This window comes from Mastigoproctus giganteus, chromosome 6 (genome assembly GCF_048544385.1).
Source record: "Mastigoproctus giganteus isolate SK-2022 chromosome 6, ASM4854438v1, whole genome shotgun sequence".
NCBI lineage: Eukaryota > Metazoa > Arthropoda > Arachnida > Uropygi > Thelyphonidae > Mastigoproctus > Mastigoproctus giganteus.
Genome location: NC_143580.1, coordinates 77,236,615 through 77,257,962, shown reverse-complemented (window position 1 = coordinate 77,257,962; position 21,348 = coordinate 77,236,615). Strand labels below are relative to the sequence as shown.

General features: G+C 35.8%; 1 protein-coding gene across 3 annotated transcripts in view; it reads left to right on the top strand.

The window, feature by feature from the left end:
* LOC150084420 (NPC intracellular cholesterol transporter 1-like) overlaps positions 1 to 21,348 on the top strand; it is a 466,919-nt gene that overhangs the window by 196,108 nt on the left and 249,463 nt on the right. For all 3 annotated transcript variants that reach the window (XM_090376058.1, XM_090376057.1, XM_090376056.1), the window contains 2 exons: positions 6,708 to 6,836; positions 20,457 to 20,639. In XM_090376058.1, coding sequence (XP_090232184.1) covers positions 6,708 to 6,836; positions 20,457 to 20,639 — 312 coding nt within the window. The remainder of the gene's footprint in view (positions 1 to 6,707; positions 6,837 to 20,456; positions 20,640 to 21,348) is intronic.

The following is a 21,348-nucleotide window of genomic DNA, read 5'->3' as shown; positions in this document are numbered from 1 at the left end:
CTGCACCTTCTTCCGGCTGATAATTTTGTTTTCAGCATTTGTTTGGAGTGAAGAAACCATCGAAAGTCCTTCAGTATCTTCTACAGCGGCGAAAAACATTTTTAAACGATTGATTTGTACGAGCGCTTCTTCTATTTTCATCGGTGGTTTGTCGTTAATATGTTCTTCGACAGAATGACCTCTTTCCATTTCTTCGTCCTCATGAGGAACTTCTTGAAAAATATCGATGATAATGTCATTGATATCTATAGCACCATCTTCTGTAGTGAGGTTCGAGTCTATACCTTTGTAGCCAGGGTCACTTTGTAGCTGAAGTATCGTACATTATCAATAGATGTTGAAGTTCTTGTTCTTCTTGGTGCTCCACATTGCTGTTCACAACTTCAGTTTTTGCGTTTGAGAAGCCAGACTTTACAAAACAGTTCACGACAGTTTGTTTTCTAATTGCATTTACTGAAGAGGAAATCCATTGAATCGCATCTAGGATGCTGAGTTTCTTTGCAAGGTCACTCGCACATGTTACATCATTCATGTTTGCAATGAGATGTCTTAAAACACGTTTTCTGTAGTGAAGTGAAAAATTTTTTATTATCCCTTGATCCAAGAGCTGACACTCTGCAGATGTGTTTGGTGGCAGAAAAACGATTTGAATGTTGGACAATTCAGTGTGCCGGTGAGATGCAGTATTATCCATGAAAAGAATAATTTTTCTGTTTTGGCGAATCATGTTTTGGTTAAAGTGACTTATCCATTCGCTCATGATATCTCGTGTCATCCACGCTTTTTTATTAGACTTCCAGTCAACATTCAAAAGATTCAACTTTATGCCCTTGAAACAACAAGGATTTTGTAGGTTTCCTATAACAAGAAGTTGTTCAAAGTCTCCCAGCATATTTGTACACAATAGTACAGTCAAGCGTTCCTTAGAAATTTTTCCGCTCTGGCACTTTTAAGACTCATTGTTTTTTCAGGAAGAGCTTTAAAAAACAACCCTGTTTCGTCACAGTTGTAAATACCCTTAGCTTCAAAATCACAACATAAATCTTCCAATTTGACGGTCCACTCTGTTACAACCCCAGTATCAACAGATCCACCTTCACCACTTACGGTTTTCCAAGAAATTTTATGCCGAGTTTTTAACTTGTCTAGCTATCCCACAGAAGCTTTGAACTCATTTACTCCCATAGATTTCGTAACCTCCAAAGCCTTTTTCTTAATAATAGGCTCATTAATGGGAATTTTTTTAGCACGTTCGCGACAAAACCACTCATACGTAACATTGTCAATTTGAAGTCCAACAGTTTTCGGGAATGATTTTTGAACCTGATCATTTCCGTGTTGCCAAAATTGTTTGAGAAATTGTCTTCCCGATTTTGAATTTTGCAGCGAGAGTGCGAACACTATTTTTTTGCCGATCATGCGCATTAATGAGTTTGACTTTATCTTTTAAAGTTAAATGTTTACCAGAAGACATTGTGCACGACACTGAACAAAACTGAAAACTGAAACTCAAAAGACGAAAGGCCGACCAAATAGAAAATAAACACACGATTGAGGCAATACGTGGAAGAAAAGTTCCTAGAAAAACGGCTGTGAGCTCGACCACTGTCCGTTATGGGGAGATCAAATTAAGTGCTAATTTAAACGAAAGAGTACAGATTGCCTGTCCGCATCCGTTACAGAGAATGTCCGCTAGACAGAAACTGAAAACACGTTAAAACCAATGGAGGTGAGTTGGGGAATTTGAAAATGTCCATTGTAGAGAGATGTCTGTTAACGAGAGGTGTCCGTTAGGAGAAGTTTCACTGTACTCTTATAAATACTCAAAAACATATGAGTATTTATAAGTGTATGTATGTATATGTGTGTGTGTTGTCTCTCTCTCTCTCTCTCTCTCTCTCTCTCTCTCTGTGTATATATATATATATATATATATATATATATATATATATACACTCTCAAATAGTGTTTAAATAGTGTGATTGGTTTGGTTCATATATTTCAAATAAATTTTATTTTGTTTGTTTACTGGGGAGACCACTCATTGATTTCTTGGCAACCTATAGAACTTTTCTCTTCTGTAAGTTTGCAGATGATACATGGGTTGGCAGGGCTGTTAATGACAGTAAAGACAGTATGTTACTGCAACAGGATCTAGAAAAGTTAATTAGATGGGCTGAGAAGTGGCAACTAAAGTTTAACATTGACAAATGCAAAGTACTGCATATGGGTAACATTAACCCAAGAGAAACATATCAACTGTGTGGTACTACAATCAGAGAGGTGGAGAATGAAAAATACTTGGGGGTAATTGTGCAGTCAGATGTGAAGTTCTTGAGCAATGCAGATGGGCTGCCAGAGCAGGTCATCTAATTTCGTCAATGATATATAGGAATTTTACTAGCAGAGACAAGCAGGTGATTATCCCCTTGTATAAGACAGTTGTCAGGCCACACCTTGAGTACTGCATACAGGTCTGAAGGCTTTATTTTAGGAGGGATGTTGAGCTGCTGGAATGAGTATAGAGAAGGGCAACAAGATTGGTGAGAGGAACAAAGTCTCTCTTACCAAGAGAGGCTTAAGTACTGCAAGTTGCAGCATCTGAAGACTAGCACCAGTGAGGTGATCTAATTGAAGTGTATAAGGGCTTGAATGGTTTGAGCAGGCTCAGTGCTGATGGGATTCTTCCGCTTGCTCAGATTAAGAACCTGGGGGGGCATGGATTCAAATTGAGGAAAGACAGTTGTAGATTAGAAGTGTGGAAGTTTGCCTTTTGCCAGTGGGTAGTTGATTGATGGAACAGACTTCTATCTGTTATTGTGGAAGTTGTTAGTTTGTCTAGTTCAGCCTTAAATAAATTTAAGGCTGAGCTAGACAAATATTTGGAGTGACTGGATGGGTGAAATAGGAAGTTTTTTTTTTGGCTGATGCTATATAAGCTTGCTTTCTTGCATTGTATGCCTCAACTAATGCTAATTCCAGCTCATTGGCCACACGTTAACTCTTGTGCACTGCTTCACTTGATGTCCAAGATGACATTTTTTCTTGGAACCACTGTTCTGTGCTTGTCTTGGGTTGATGGTCATCCTCCAGAATTTTCTTGTTTCAGTAATGGTTTAGCTCTTTGTAGCACTCATGTTCCTAGTTATTAATGTACACCTTTTCTCTGTGTCAATTAATTTCTGCTGGAGATGCATTGTCCATTGCAGTAACTCCAGTGTAACGTATTGTCTAAGTGGTTCTACACTCAGAGCAGTGGAAAATGAAAAAGACCTTGGGGTAACCTGCCTGTATTGCTCACAGATACAAAGTTCTGTGAGCAATATAGGCAGGCTGCCGAGAAAGCTCGTGGGGATTTTGTCAATGATATTCAGGAATTTTGCTAGCAGAGACTAGGAGGTGACTGTCCCATTTTATAAGGCAATGGTTGGGCCACATTTTGAGTACTGCATACAAATCTTGGAATCTTGCTTTAGAAAGGATGTAGAGCTGCTGGAATGGGATCAGGGAAGGGCAAAATGATTGGTGTTGGGAACAAAGGGTGTGCTCTTACTTATAAAAGGGCTTCGGTTTTGCAAATTCCAGTGTCTGGAGACAAGGCACCAGATTGAGATGTTTTAGGTTTTGAATGGATTAAGCAAGCTCAATACAAATGGGATTCTTCCTTTTGTTCAGACTACACATATGAATTGGCATAAATCCAAATTGAGGAAGGTTGATTGCAGAACAGATGTGGAATTTTGCTTTTAGCCAGCGGGTGGTCGATTGCTGAAACAAACTTCCATCTGTTGTTGTGAAGTGGATAGCTTAAATAAATTTAAGAACTAGACAAAGTATTGGAGGAATTGGATAAGTGAAATGGGAATTTTTTTTTTTTAATTTTTTTTATTCTTTTTGCTGATGCTGTATAACATTCCTTCTTGCATCATTTACTACTACGGGTATCAAACCATTTATCCAGCTTCCAGAAAACCAGTAATTTTTGAAACTGTCTATTTTCGAATTTGGTGGTCTGTTTTTTGACAACATGTAGGTGTGGAATATAGCAAGCGTGAATCATAGCAATCAATCGCACGTCAGTTTCATTATTACAGCTGCTGTGTACACTTGTCCTCTACATATATGTGATTATCCGTCCCAATTTATTATAATTTTCATTCAGTACCACTTAATGAGACTCGATAAAGGTGCTTCGGTGCGGAATTTGAGTGAGGTGTATGGTTTTTTTTTTTTTTTTTTTTTTTGGTAGTTGTTGGCGCATAGGCTTCTTTGGCCATAATGCACCTCCCAAGGTTTTTGCAGTACTTTGATCCAAGCCCGAGGCGGGAATCGAACCCGCGACCTTTGGGTTGCTAGGTAGGCACTTTACCCACCCGGCTAGCCCGGTCGGCTGAGGTGTATGGTATTGGTACATCTACTATTTATGATATCAAGAAACAGAAGGAACAAATACTTAAATTATACGGTGACAGTGATGTGCCTAAATTAATGGACAATCAAAAAACTTTACACCAGCAAAGAGTGTAGACGTGGACAGAGTTGCTTGAATGGATTAGGCAGTGTCGGAGTGAAAAGTTTCCTCTTGATCGTTCCATTATAATGGCCCAAGCTAAAATTTTTCACAAGGAATTAAATTTGATAACTCCATGTGACTATTCATCTAGGTAGTTCAACATATTTAAACAAAGACATGGCATTCACAAGCTGAAGGTTTGTGGAGAAAAGGCTTCTGCAGACCAAAATGCTTCAGAGGCATATTTAGATGAATTTGCCAAGTTGGTTTCTGATGAGGGACACTCAGCCAAATAGGTGTACAATGCAGATGAAACTTCTTTATTCTGCCGTTACATACCAAGGAAATCGTATGTAACACCAGATGAGTCATCACCAGCAGAGTATAAGGATTCCAGGGAATGACTTATGATTCTTGCATGTTCCAATGCAGCAGGCACCCACAAGTGCAAATTACTCACTGTTGGGAAAAGTCAGAATCCTAGGGCATTTAAGGGAGTCAGGGTGTTTTTCCTGTGATTTATAAGGCAAATAAGTGAGCTTGAATTACAACACAGATTTTTACTGATTGGTTTCTAAAGAACTTTGTGCCTGACACCAGGGCACATTGTAAATCTGTGGGACTACCTGATGACTGCAAAATTATTTTAGTGCTTGATAATTGTTCTGCACACCCAAAATGAATTACGAAAAGAAATTATGTTCAAAGAACTAGCAAGGAATCTGGTTTGAGGTTGCAAATTTTGAAGTCAAAGAATATTGAACTCCTGGGAACAATAAGTTTTTTAGAAAATTTTGCCATCTTTTTGACTTAATTAACTTATTAACTTTGTCCAAATAAGATGTATGGTCAAGTACAATGTATGTGTTGTTTACTTGCATCCCATTCATACTTTGCTAATTCAGCCTTTAGACCAAAGCATTCTTTGTGCATTCATGTGCAGGTACAGGGATGTATTTCTGCAGAAAATGCTAGGCACTTTCTGCAGGTACAGCAAAAAAAGGTACAGCAAAAAAAGAATTTCAGAAAGCATTTAATGTTAACGACTCACTTTAGAGTGCAGCAAAGTCCTGGGACAATATACCCAAGGATATTTTGATAAATGGCTGTCATAAACTATGGCCATCTAACTTATTTCTTGATGGTGATGATGATGAACATGATTTTTGTGGTTTTCATATGTCTGGTGAGGAAGAAATAGTGAAGAGTTTATTGGAATATGCAAAAGGTTTGTCATGTGAAGTAGCCAATCACTTGATGAAGGGGGGCTATACAAGAGTGTATAAACATTGATGGTGATGCTGCAGTTGTGCTCCAACTCACTCATAGTGAAATTGTAGATGTGGTAATGAATGCTGATAAGAACAAATCAGATGAGAGTGATGATGATGATGACAGTGCACTGAAAGAAGAGAAAGTGTCTATAGATAGGTGCATCAGCCTGACTGAGGAACTAATTCGGGGAATTGCAGCAAAAGAGCTTCATCAGTGAGCAGCATATAATGTGGATGTATAAAATACAAGAAGTTTTCATTAAAGAAAAACCAAAGTGTATGAAACAACAGAATCTGCAGAACATATTTCCAAAGATCAACCAGAAACTTTCAAGTGAAGTTCAGCCTGAGCCTCAGCCTTCAACTTCCAATACCCGTGCTGCTTCTCTTCCTGTACCTGTCACCGCAGAATTTGAATTATCTTCAGATGAAAAATTAGTGGATTAATATTGATTAAGCAGACCCTGCTTTAGAAGTGTATTAATTTGTATATGTTAAATACAATTTCATTTCTTCTTTACTTTTCATTGTTTATTTTATATTTTAAGTATATATTAAGCCTCGGTCCAGAAAATCCAGAAATCTAGGTCACCTCCGGTCCCAAGCATGCCGGATAAATGGTCCAGTACCTGTACTACTACTAATAATAATAATAATACTGTATTGTGTTAGTTCACATGCACATTTATATGGTTACTATAAGCCTTCAATCTCCACACATACAGTATACAACTTACCCTGTTTTAGTAGACATATTAGTATCACTCCCTAAATTTTACACCATTATAACCACATAATTTTAATTTTATTCATCCTCAATTTCAGGTTTACAGTATAATATTTATAATTCTCTGGAATGTAGAATTACTTAATTGTACTTTATTGAACTCTTTCATGTGCAATTGCCTGTGCCTTTTTAGCGTTCAATTGAAGATGAACTTGAAAGAGGAAGTGATGCAGATATTTTAACTGTGGCCATTAGCTATGTTATAATGTTTGCTTACATAGCCCTAGCACTTGGAGACTTAAATAGCTTGAAGCATATCCTGGTGAGTATTATAACTTAATATATATTTAAGAGCATTAATTTCATATCAGTTTATTATTTTGATGATGTGCTAAGCGACAGTGATATGGTAAATACAGTGCAACCTCAGTATAAGTGCATCTTCATACTACAGTTTCAGGCACCTCCGTAGCCGGGTGGGCAGGAGCGGCAGTGCATTGCACAGGCTTCTTGATTAGACCCGGGTTCGAGCCCATGAGCCACTAAATACGGAGGATGCGGAAAGGTCAGGGAATGACCACCGCATATCCCCGGAGCAATATGGCCTTAGTTGCTAATGCTCCTAAAAACCAAATAACAACAACTACAGTTTCAGCTATACTGCAAGTATGATCAATTCCCAAAATGAATTATGAAAAGAAATTATGTTCAAAGAATTAGCAAGGAATCTGGTTTGAGGTTGCAAATTTTGAAGTCAAAGAATATTGAACTCCTGGGAACAATTAGTTTTTTAGAAAATTTTGCCATCTTTTTGACTTAATTAACGTATTAACTTTGTCCAAATAAGATGACCATGAACGTAAAAGCAATATTCAACAACACATTGCATAAAATACTGAAGCAATATATATATAAACATATATGAAATTAGTGTTAAAAATGTAGAAAAATAGAGAATTAGAAAAAGTGTCAGATTAATGCCATCAAGGTATTGATTAAACATTACATCTGTCTGTAAAACTTATATTACAATATAGTAATCATGGGAATCAAATGAAATATAATTAGAACATAGAATATAGGCATTCAGAATAAAAGTATACCTATAGCACCATAAGGCCAAAGTATTTAATTAACCTAATTTGAACTTCATTGTTATATCCTATACTTAAACACATAATATATAATAAAATAAAATGATAGTGAAGCTAATTACTGATAAAAGGATACATTGAATGGTACATTTTCTAGGGCTAGTACCACTCAATACATCCTATCAATAATTGGCTAAGGCTATCTGTTTCTGTTTGCTATTTGTCAGTATGCCTAGGATCAAATTACTGTAATTATAGATTAAAATGCTCTAAAGTTATACAGGAATTCCCCGACTTATGGAAATTTGACTTAATGTAAGTTTTTGCCAGCCGATGCAAACTTAAAAAAAAATCATGGAAATGTATTTTGAATCTCATAGGAATAAATGGAGGTATCGTGAAAATATCATAATGTTGAACCCAGTAACAGTGTTTATTTATTTATTTTTTTCTTTTTGTAATTTGTTCAAAGTCCTTGGAAGTTGAAAATTTTGCTATATTACTAAGCTATTTATCTCTCTAAAAGGTCATATTTATAATAGAAATTGCCCTACCCTTTTATCGTCATCATATGTTTCGTTATAAGAATCAATTTTGAACCCCTTTGTAATATTTTTCTAAAGCACGTTTCTGGAGGTCACGACCAAAAAACAATAAAAACAATTTGCACTTTATGGTTTATTGGGCTTTTCTGTTAGTGCATCTAATTATAAATGGGTAGTAAACTCTGTTATTGCATTTGCGATAATCCCAAGAACTGCAATTGTGTGGATTTTTATGCTATTATGGTGAAATGCGTTCCCCTTCACTGAAATCTTCAATAATATAAAAAAACAAATTTTCAGAAACTTCTCTACATTTCTATTTACATATTACAATGATGAAGGGAAAGCGACCAACGAAAAGTGCAAGTGGTGGTAGTGCCAGGAAACAAAACAAAATTGATTTTAAAGATGAAAATGATTAAGAAGTATGAAGCAGGACAAAGTTTATCATCTGTTGCACAGAATTAGGTCTCGTCGCTTCAACAGTGAATACTATTTTAAAGGATAGTGCACGTATAAAAGAACATGTCAAAGGATCAACGCACTTAGATCAACAGTGTTCAGGTGCTAAATCAAAGATGGAACAGCTGTTAATAATATGGATGGAAAATCAGATTCAGAAGAGAGTGCCGCTGAGTCCAATGGCCATTCAAACAAAAGCAACAAGTATTTTTCAAAGATACTAAGGATAAGTACGGCAAACCCCAAGCCAAGTTCGTGGCAAGCAGCGGGTGGTTTAATAGGTTCAAGCATCACGCTGGTTTCCACAATGTTAAAGTATGCGATGAGGTCACCAGTGCTGATTCTGCAACTGCAGAGAAATTTTGTGATGTGCTAGAAAAAATTATTGATGAAGGCGGCTATTCAATGCAGCAAATTTTTAACGTTGATGAGACTGCTCTGTATTGGAAAAAAATGCCGGATTGCCAAAGAGGAAAATACAATGCCAGGTTTTGAGGCATCAAAAGATAGTGCCATGCCCTTGCATTGGGGCTAATGCAGCAGGAGATTACAGATTAAAACCACTGCTTGTGTACCATTCTGGAAATCCTCATGCATTTAAGGGCATCAGTAAAGCCACCCTACCCGTGGATTTCCGATTGAACCAGAGAGTATGAATAAAAATATTTCTCTTTGAGGTTGGTTTAAATGCTGCTTCATTTCAGAGGCTGAAAAATATTGTAAAGACAACGACGTTCCTTTCAAGATTTTTGCTTCTATTAGATAATGCCCCTGGACATTCTATGCATCAAGATGATTTCAATTTGAACGGAGAGTCATATTTCTAACGTCAAACACTACTTCACTCATCCAACCTATGGATCAGGGTGTTATTTTGAATTTAAAAGCATACTATTTACACAAATTTGCTCAGGCATTGTCTGCAGTAGACGGTGAGAAAAATTTTACGTTAAGAGACTTTGGAAATCTTACAATATTTACTACGCCATCTTAAACATTAATAAGGCCTGGGCAGAAATTATTAAAGTTGTTTAAATGGTTCATGGAGGAAAATATGCTTCCGGGCACGTAAAGGCTTCAAAGGGTTTGAAAAAGATGAACCATATGAAGAGGTTACAGATAAGATTATAAAGGTTGCAGAGTTACTTCAGTTGGAGGTTGTTGCCAAAGCCATGGAGGAGTTAATAGAGGAAGAAGAGAAGGAATTATTTAACAAAGAACTTATTGACTTGCAGGCAGCGATAGTGAAAAAAGAAAATGCTGATGAAGCTCAAGATGAATGAAATAAGTAGCCGAGATGCTTCATCACCAGAGAGATGGTAATAGCATTTCGTGAAATTGCATCAGCAATGGTGAGGTTTGAGAAGATGGATCCTGACCACGAACGATTCTTGATGGCTAACAGAAGGGTGAATGATATGCTTGCTTGCTACGAAGAAATCTACGGTGAAAAGAAAAAAGCCACAGTCCAGTCATCCATTAATATGTTCTTTTGTAAGGTTGAGTGGCCAACCCCTTCTAAATTTCCACAGCCCTCAACCTCCACAGCGGTGTATTTATCAGCTGAAGACATTGATTTTGGCAACGATGCTTGAGAGGTAAAACTTACTGACATTATGCCTGTCTCCTCTTTTTTTTTTTGTAATTTTATAATTTTGAAATTTTTTTTAAATTGCACGATTTTGTAATTTTTCCTGTGCATGAGATAAATTGAATAAATACAAATATAATTCTATTTACATGTTTGTCGAATATTTCTTTTTTGATTCAATCAATTCAGTGAGCACAGTTGCGAGTGTTGCACAATCATGGTGGAAATTCCGACTTACGTAGCGTTCCGTGGAAGACAACCCTTGCGTAAGTCGGGGAGTTCCTGTATATGCAAATTATGTTAAATTTAGCAGCAAACTATCAGAATAACAGCTATCCCAACAGATAGCAGTGAATCAAAAATAATAATGAAAAATAATGAAAGTGAGTGCCAACAGTAACTTTCTTATAGATTTATTTACTAGTGAAAACTAATTATATAGTGAAAAGGAAGGGCTTTTGCCAATTTAAGGCAAAAAGGAAGAGGAGTTAGGATAGCTATAGTATCTGAATTTCCTTTGAATTACTCTAATAGATTTTGACGTATAAAAAATTAGGATTAGCAAACATAAGAAAAAGCATATTATAGAGATATTTCGGATTTACCGTGAGCTTAATTGCCCTTCCCTTTAGTAGGGATCTTGATATTACAGTAGATAGTGATGCTTGAAGTAAAATTGAAGAAATTTATGGAATACCAGAAGTACTAATACTACGCTGACAGTGGTAGAGAATGAAAAGGACCTGGGGGTAATTGTGCAGGCAGATATGAAGTTCTCTGAGCAGTGCAGACGAGCTGCAAGAGTAGCTCATGGTGTCTTGTCAATGATATACAGGAATTTTTCTAGCCGGGACAGGGATGTGATTATTCCCTTGTATAAGGCATTGGTCAGGCCACACCTTGAGTACTGTATACAGGTCTGGAGGCCTCATTTCAAGAAGGATGTAGAGCTGCTGGAACGGGTACAGAGAAGGGCAACAAGATTAGTGAATGGAACAAAGGGTTGCTCTTACGAAGAAAGGCTTAAGTTTTGCAAATTACAGAGCCTGGAGACTAGGCATCGGCGAGGTGATCTGATAGAGGTGTATAAGGCTTTGAATGGCTTGAGCATGCTCAGTGCCGATGGGATTCTTCCTCTTGCTCAGAATAATCACCTGAGAGGGCATAAATTCAAAATGAGGAAGGACGGATGTCGGATAGATGTGCGGAAATTTGCCTTTAGCCAGCGGGCAGTTGGTTTGTGGAATAGACTCCCATCGCTTGTTGTTGTTGAAGTTGATAGCCTAAACAGATTTAAGGCTCAGCTGGACAGGTATTTCGAACGAATGGAGGGGTGAAATGGGAGTAATGGTTGTTTTTTTTTTTTTTTTTTTTTTTTTGGCTGATGCTGAATAAGCTTGCTTTCTTGCATCATATGCCTCTGCTAATGCTAATGCTACTATATTTTAGAAATCCAACAATGAATAGAGAAATATCTGATGTAATAGAACATTTTAGAATAAAATAAAACAGTAAGTCTAAAATTCTACTAAATTGCAGGTCAAATTTAGTTTACTGTAATAATAATATTAAATAATAAATTGAAAATGAACAATACCTTAATATTAAGAAACCTGGCTAAAAGGATTTATAACTTGGATTGCTGCCTGATATATGATAAAGAAAGAAATCATAAATCAAATGGAAGATATGTGGTAGGAATGTGTTGAAATTTAGAAAAATATTAAGTATAGGGCAAATGTAGCCAAAATTATAAGCCAATAAATAAATTTAGACTGGTGCCAACTTGAGATAATGCAGAGGCCAAAAAATGTGAAATATCACTAAAATGACACAATGAACCAACCACAAAAGAAAATAGATATAAAACAAACAAAACAAGAACAGACAACTTGCATCCAATTTTGTTAGAGCTCCCCTGAATACAACAGATGTGAACAGTACTGTGTTTCAAATGTAATGCAAATTGTCAAAACAGATGGAGACAGACATTAACAAAAAATGCCAGCCCCTCTGAAGCAATAAAATTGCATCAAGGAGGCCTTAATGCAGTAGCAGTAAGAACAGAAAAGCTTAAGCACTCATTGCTAGACCAGACTATCACCAAAAAGAAAGAAAGAATGAAGTTGATAGCAGAAAATAAAAACAGATTATAGAGAGCAGTATGGGCAGATCAAAGCAACTAGCACTCACTACCCGTTAGAAATAGGACTGTAATCACATCTTGTCTGGAGCCCTCTGATGAGATTGAATGCAACAGTCTTGTGTTTTTGTTTTGTTTGTCTTCTATCTCTTCTTTTGTGGTTGGTTTATTGTATCAATTTTTGGCCTCGATGTTATCTCAAGTCGGTGCCAGTCTAAATTTATTATTTATTTTATTTGCTTATAATTTTGGCTATATTTGCCAAAACTTATTTTTCTAAATTTTTTCGACTCTTATTCCTTTTTTTTTTTAATGAAACACCAAACAAGAGAGGTATTACTTAGTACCATGCATGGATTGGAGTTTGAGAAGACAAAAGAAGATATTTGTTGACATTAGACTTGAACTTCTGTTGACTGTAATTTTTAGGAAATATGTATGAAGGAAGGTTGTTCCAGAAAACGGCAGTTGAATGAATAAATGAGGAAGATGAAAAGTTGGTTCTGTAAGTTTGAAGGTTGACAGTAAATGGATGTTGGCTGGTGGCAGCACATCTTTGGACTGTTTTGAAAGAGAGAACCAATTATAGAAGCCAATTATAAAATAGAAGCCAATTCAGAAGAACACTGCCCATGGAAGTATCTGTAGAAAAGGCATGCAGAAACAGAATGTCTATGAGACAGAGTGGAGAGGCTCTGTTAGAAATGTCATTAATTAATCTAATTTCCCTCTTCTGAATGGAATCTAGATGCCTGAGAGAGATTTTTGGGGCACCACCCCAGATGTGGGAACAATATTCCACGGTAGGGCAAATTTGTGATTTGTACAGAGAATTCCTAATATGTATCTTCCAATTTTACTTCTGTCTTTGTTTATTTATTTATTTGTTTCTTTGCTCATTTTCTGCTTTTATTAATATATAATATATATTACAGGCAGACTGAAAAAACAGCACGTAACATAATGCTCTTAATCTCGCACATTTATCATCTTACTACTACTACCACCACCACCACACACTCACATACATACAGGACATGGTGCCACCTAAACATAACAACTACATTACTTTTTTTTCTACTAATCATAAACATTGATTTGGTCACTGTATAGTTTACACAGGTGAAGACATTCACTCATGTTTATACAACTTAACCTGCGATGATAGCTAATTTAATTTTTTGTGTGTAATACATTCAGAGTAAAACAGTTAACACTTATAGGGCATTCTCATTCATTCCCCATTTTTACCCACTTAACCTACTATTCAATACCCTGAATAGAACAGCACACACGGTTGTTGTTTTTTTTTTTTTTTTTGCAGGTTGCTACTTGTGCTCATACATTTATACTGTACGAAAAGGACATGGTCTTGATTGTCAAGTGATATGAGGGTCCCTCCCACCTCTGCTCTACAAAAAAGATAGTATGGGGAGGGCTCTGCTCTTCATTAAGAAGCACATAAAATCTAAGGCAGTGTGGCCAGTGCAATGTTGAGTAGGTGTTGTGTAACATAAGCACTGGGAAAACAAAAATGAGAGCAGTAGTGTGTTATAGGCTTAATGACTGATGAGCACAGCAAACAACTATACAGAGAAAGTGGGCCAGTAAATCACAATGTCTTTTAATGATGTATTTTGACTTTCCAAATATTGGCTGGAACTTGTGGGTTGGTCACACACACTAGCATGACTCACATAATAAAATAGGCCTACGTGCTCTGGATTCACACGCACGGGGCCACCTCCTCTCAACCGCCCGAACCTTGCTAACTCGCGCCTGGACACACTCCAGCTCTGCAGATGAAAGGCGCAAAGAGATCACCAGAGTCAAAGGAGACCTTACAAGGTGTGGCTACCCCATCGACGTCCTTAACAGGTGTGATCTACAAGCACGCGACAACGTGACGACCAACAGCAATGCCAACAGTGACGAGTCATCCACGAGGGCATTCATCCCATACTACCCCAACCTGTCACAGCAGATCGGTAGAATCCTAAGATCGCATGGGATAAAGTGCATCCAACTCCCAGGCAAGAAACTGCGTTCTCTCCTTTCCAACATAAAAACACCTGTCCCCACCCTTCTACAGAGTGGTTTGGTCTATCGCATCTCTTGCCGTGACTGCACGAGCTGCTACGTTGGAGAGACTGGACGTCGACTCGAGAAACGCCTCTCAGAACATAAAAGGGCGATCCGTTTGGCGGATGTAGAACACTCAGCTATTGCCGAGCATGTCTGGACAACCCACCACGACATCGACCCACACCGCGATGTCGTGGTTGTGGACAAGGCCCACCATTACCTAAGGCGCACCTGGTTGGAATCGTTAAGTATAAAATGCTCGGATACCGCTTTGAACAGGAACAGTGGTTGTCAACTTAACCCCATCACAGAAGCAGTAATTCTGTCCATAAACAAACGCTGGCCACGTCACCACCATACGTCACAGCCACAAACATCAACAAACAATTAACCACGTGCCTCACGCACCATCCTAGCAGTGCATCTCTATTCCAACTGCCATTCAAAGTATTCTAATCTGATGAAGGCTGCCACCCAGCCGAAAGCTAATTCATTTATCGTAGTTTTTAATGCTCTGTGTAACAAAAATAAAATAAATTTTCGTAGCATGACTCTTCTAAATTTATTGGTTAACTGTTTTCTATAGCAGTATATTAGAGAGGCAAAAGGAGAGAATAATACTCTTGATCTGATTATCAGCAGTGATTATTCATGCAATAAGAACCTGTAGATAAAAGAATCACTAGGTGGCAGAGTACACAGTGTATTGATGTCAGAAAGCCCTGGGGTAAGATGAAGTTACTGTAGAGTTGTTAAAATTGGAAGAGACATGACACAAAAACTGGCAAGATTCATCACAAAATGTATTAGAAAAGGTGTGATGCCTAAGGAGTGGAATAATGCAACCATAGTTTTGCTGATCACTCATTATTGGCTCGGCACTCGTTTGTTTGTTGCACAAGGAGTCGTCATCTTCAGAAATGCTTAATTTCCAACATAATCTTCTCTTTTCTTTATAAATTTCAATAGCATGAATAAGCATTTTTTAACGGAATGAACAAATTGCAACTAACACAATTTGTGCCGAGTAACAAGTTTACGAAGCTTTAAAAAAAAGGGAATTAAGAGAAGGTTCTGAAAATTTATTTATGTTTTTTATACCATTGAAGATTCATAAATATTCACCGTAATAATGTAAAAACTCAATTCCAGCTATCAGTAGTTTTGCAACATTTTAACATAGAGTTTATTACCTGTTTATAATTGTTTGCAGTAACAGAAAAGCCCAATAACCTGGAAAGTGCAAATTGTTTTTATTGTTTTATGGTTGTGACCTCCAGAAATGTGCTTTAGAAAAATATCACAAAGCCATTCAAAATTGGTTCTTATAACATATGATAATAATGAAAGTGTAGTGCGTTTAATGATTTGAATTGGTAACTAATACAATTTACACTATAAAAACTACCTTTTGGGGAGTTATATAGTGAAAATTTGAACTTCTGAGGTCATGGAATGAATTACCAAAAAATGTGTTATTGGGTCCACATTACAATATTTTTGCGATACGATGGTAACGGATTAATATCATAAAGCGGGGTACACTATATTGCAGTGTTTCTCAATCTTTTTACTCTCGTGGCACATTTTCCAAAGAAGAAAAATTTCGCGGCACACCTACGTAGTCATAGAAGAAGAAATTTCTAAATTTTGCGGCACACTAATGTGACGCGGCACACCCTTTGAGAAACACTGCTATATTGTATAGCTACTCGCGTGGTTTGAAATGCGGTATTTATGAATGTTTAACATTCACTTTTTGCAATTAATGTTCATATTTTCGATTTTGTTGATACTTGAAAAAAAAAAAAAGAATTAGATAGTATGAATCAGAGCTGCAACTCTCAATACGTTCTACGTTGATATCAATATTTTTAAAATAATAAGAGGAGTATACCTCAATATAGTACGTAGAACACTTCCCTATGATACCCTCCAGAAATTAAAACAAAAAAATCAAAAAACTTACATTACAGTAAAAAATAATTAAAAACCAAATTAACACAATTAAAAACCAAATTAACACAATTAAAAATCAAATTAAAACAGTTTTCATATTGCGTTAAATTGGTTTTTAATTATTTTTTTGCTGTAATGTAAGTTTTTCAATTTTTTTTTGTTTTAATTTCTGGAGGGTATCATACGGTAGTGCTCTACATTACTACATTGAGGTATACTCCTCTTATTATTTTACAAATACTGGGAAAAAAAAAAAAAAAAAAACTCAAAGCAAAAACTTGTAAAGCGAGAACTTCCTGTATTAGTAAAGCTATATCTTATGTCTCTCCATATCTTAGGTACTTCTTGAGTGGAACATGGAATTATAATATACAAGTATCCTTTTATTTGTATTGCTCTAGTTTTCACATTTTTTTTCTTATACCTCATAACCAGTTATAACTCTCTCACTCATTCATTCTCTCTGGCGCCTCCGTGGCCAGGTGGGCAGGAGCGGCAGTGCGTAGCACGCTTCTTGATTAGACCAGGGTTCGAGCCCATAACCACCAAATATGGAGGATGCGGAAAGGTCAGAGGAATGACCACTGCATATCCTCGGAGCAATATGGCCTTAGTTGCTAATGCTCCTAAAAACCAAATAATAATAACATTCATTCTCTAATTTATACATCTAACAAACAGCTGACACTAACTCACTTTACTGGGATCACTTACACAGAAGTAAATTAAGATATTGAAATATTCACAGTACTCTAAATATAAATATTTTCATTTTGTCACTCAGAAAGTAATTCATATAGGATGTTTGTTCTTTCCCTTATCTCTGTGAAAAGATAAGGGAAATGAAAATGAAAAGATATCTGTTGTGAAACTGCATTATGCAAATTTAAGGATATAATTCATTCTACCTTGGTTTAGGTTTTTTTGTTGTTGTTGACTGATTTCTTCAGAATAATTCTTCAGCTGTGTTCATGATTTATTTACTGTACTATATCTATTTTGTAAGCAATTTAAAAAGTGGCAATGGGCTTCAAAGAGGAAAGGGGCACTTCTGAATCAGTGAAAAAAAGAAATGGACAAAAGTGTTACCTTAAAAACATAGTTTGACATAATTAAACAGTTTTAAATGGTGAGTGAGTAACTCATATTGCTAGATACAGTTATGCCCCCATATCTGCTGATTCAGTTACCTGCAGTTAACCACAGAAAAAAAAAAAAAAAAAAACTTAATATGTACTACTTGCATGTCCAATGCAATGCTTCCCTCTATTTTTTACATATGGTTGCATATGGTTTGGTCACCAACATTATAATGGTTCTTTAGAGATTTAACAGATGCACCATTTTCAAACTTTTGAATAATTTGAAAGCACAACTCTTGCATTTGCCCATCATTTTTGCGATTTCTAAACCAAAAAAAAAAAAAATCTTGCCATCCCTGACATAAATAATGAAACAAAATTTGTCCTTTTGTGGTGTGATGAAATGCAACAATCGATGCGACGCACTAAATCAAAACTAAACATTTGGTGTCTTTTTTTTTTTATTATTATTTTTTTTATTTGGAGTTTTGAAGTGTTTCAGTTAATCCAATCCTGGTAAATCGAGAGTCTGCTGTACTTCGTTATTACCGTATTTAATGTTGGTAATGTCACACTGTGTGTTTAATTTATCAATTAAACTTTATTATATGTATGTAATAAAGTTTAATTACAAGAAAAGATAATAGAAAATCACGTTATATATGGGGTCAGCAGGTGTTCCCTTAATATCCGTGGTTTCAGCCATCCATGGTAGGACTTGGAATGTATCCCCTGGATACTGGAGTCTTACTGTATTGTGGTTTTCCTTCTTTCGCACAGTAAGAACCATAGTTAAGAATGCTTCAAAATGCAGAGGTTGTACTAAGGGAGGAATTTCTGCAGCTTGAAAAGAAGAGCAGTAAAAGGTAGAGAACTTGCCAGTGAAGTTAGACTATTGACTGTTTGGATTGAAGACCAGACTCTGGATAATCTGGCTTTTGAGACCCATAATTGTTCAAGAAAATTCCTTAGGACTTCTTGAGGATTTAAAACCAGTTTGGTGAGAGTTCTCAGACACATTTAATGCCAAAAGTAGTCGGTTCTTATGTTTTAAAAGTCAAGTGGAATTCATAGTGTAAAATTTTACAATCCTTTTTTAAAAAAAGCAGAACCATTCAAAAGGAAAAATTAAATGGAAATTAAACATTAAGGTATTTTATTATTGTTGGAAGGATACAAAAGTGTATCCCTCATTTGGTGTTTTATCAAGCTCTAATGGCAATATCTACCAATACCACAGCCCTGATGCAGTCTGAATCACAGAATCATACCCATCTATAATTGTTTATATCAAAATAATTGAAATTTTTTTTTAACAGTAATCTGGACACGAGAAGAAAAGACAGTTGTCAATACAAAAGTGCCATTTGCAGCAGTGTAAATATTTGATAATGATCTTCTTGATTTAGACAGAACTAAAGAAGTATATGAAATTACAAAACTGATAAAAAGGATATTAATGGGGGGGGGGGGTAAGAATGTGGTTTGATATAAAATGGTAATGAAAGAAATTACAACAGTAGTTCAAAGGGGAGAGATCTAGAAAAGATTTAATTATGCAAACCTAAAGTATGCTTGATATTTTTATTAAATTGCTAATTCTGATGAAGTATTTTATGCTGTAAGAAAAGAATGACATTATGAAATAGCAATACAGTAGGACTTTTACTCAACGGAAAATTTCAGATTCCTTCCAAAAAAAAACTACAATTTGAGAGAGAGACTAATGCAGGTTTTTAAATTCGTTGTTATTCACATTCTCGTTGATTTAAACTCTATATTTTGTCTTAAATAAAATCACTTTCTTAATAGTTTATTTTACTTTTTATTACATTCATATACTAGTACCATGTATTTTGGTATGAACATATTTTGCTGGATTATGAATAAACTTGCTTTTTTTTTATGAATTATGAATCAAAAATATTTACATTTCATTACACAGTGGAACCTCATAAATACATTCATGCTTAGCACTTTTTCCTGCATAATATGATGAAATCCTAAGTTTTATACTTCCCTTAAGGAAATAAATATTAATTTACTTGAGGGAAATACACTGAAATACTTTAATTGTACTTCGTAATGCAATTTGGGCTTGTACCATACTGTTAGTATCTGTTCTTTTGCTCTATTAGTGATGTCACTAATTTGATATGTCATGCATTTCAAAATAACGTAGTAGAACCTCAAAATCTGACACTTCTTGAATATTTCCAAAATGTAGTCAACCATACAAAGGCAGATAGGAAATAGGCTAGCCATACGTGAAAATAAATATAAAAATAATAGTTTCAAAATAATACAATAGAAACTCAAAAATCCAACGCTTTTTGAATATTTCTTGATGTGTAGTCAACTGTACAAAGGCAGATGGGAAATAGGCTAGCTATACTAAAAAAAAAAAAAAAATTACAAGTGCCAGATTTATGCATTATGTTCCATTAATTTCTAAACATCAATTTCTCTTAGTTCTACATATTTCCTAAACTATATATTGTTGTTGCTGTGTATAAAATTTTGTGAGACATTCAATTCTAGTTCACAGTATAATACTACAATAGCATGTATTTATTTTTGAAGGTGATTCAATTGCTGAAATCGTATCGCAATTTATACATAATTTTATTCAAAAATAGTGGAAAATTTAATTCAAAAAAAATAATTCTTGTTACATTCCCACATATTTGTTATTTATAAAAATTTAAAATTTTGAAACCTTGTTTAGATTTATAATTGCAACACCTGTACCTGAGGCAGCATTCAAACTCATAATCTTTAGATCATTCTGTAGCGATTATAGAAATTAGAGCTACTATATTCTAATAAAAATAATGAATTACCCTCAAATATGTAGTTTGAGCATAATCCTCAAAAATCTGGCATTTGCTGGGTCCCAAGGATTTATGAGGTTTTACTGTATCATGCAATTGACAGCTAATTGATTAATGGTTATTCTCTATTTCATTTATTTATTTTAGGTTGGTTCAAAAGTAACCTTGGGACTAGTCGGTGTTGTTATTGTTCTGATATCAGTATTTTCCTCACTGGGTATATTCTGTTATGTTGGAGTTCCCGCTACATTAATTATTATTGAAGTAATACCATTTTTGGTTCTTGCTGTAGGCGTGGACAACATCTTCATTCTGGTTCAGGCATTTCAGGTATGTTATGTTTTTTTATTTGGAAATATAAAATAAATAAAAAAAAAAACAGGCTTTTCTATTTTGTAAAACATCTATGCACTTTTCATCTTCTTTTTGAAGATGAAAAAGTGCAAAAATAACAATAACTACAGTAGTGCAGTTGATACCTGCATGGGCACAGAACCAGTGGAGGCAACCCAGCATTTCACACACAGATTTTCGTGACTTTCCGTGTTTCTTTTGACCATAGTACCATGGTCAAGAGAAAGAATTTATAAAGGTTTTGACTCCAAGGTCAAGAAAAACAAGGAAGATTTATCATTTCTCCAGCCCCACCTATAACATTCAATGCTCAGCTCTGAAATTTGTCCCTTTATAGCAGTGCAACAGCAGCTCTGGTGGTAAACTTCTGCTCTCCATGGTCACCTGTGGCTTCTTCAGGTAGGTCACACAGCATAATGTCATCTGCTCTGCTTCTAGTGAGCCTTGCCATGTCATGGAGAACCCCCCTTCCATAGTGGCAATAGCCAACATGTGACAGGCCTTCCATCCAGTTCACTCTTCTAGGCCCTATTACAGAAAACTACAGCATGAGGTACTCACTCTCTCCTGTCCTGTAACATTAGGTGAAGACAAGGAATTTTGCGCACTCTAGCACTACTGTGATCTTTCAAAAAGTTATGTACAAGCAGGTTCATGGCATGGCCATGGGTTCCCCCATTAGTGC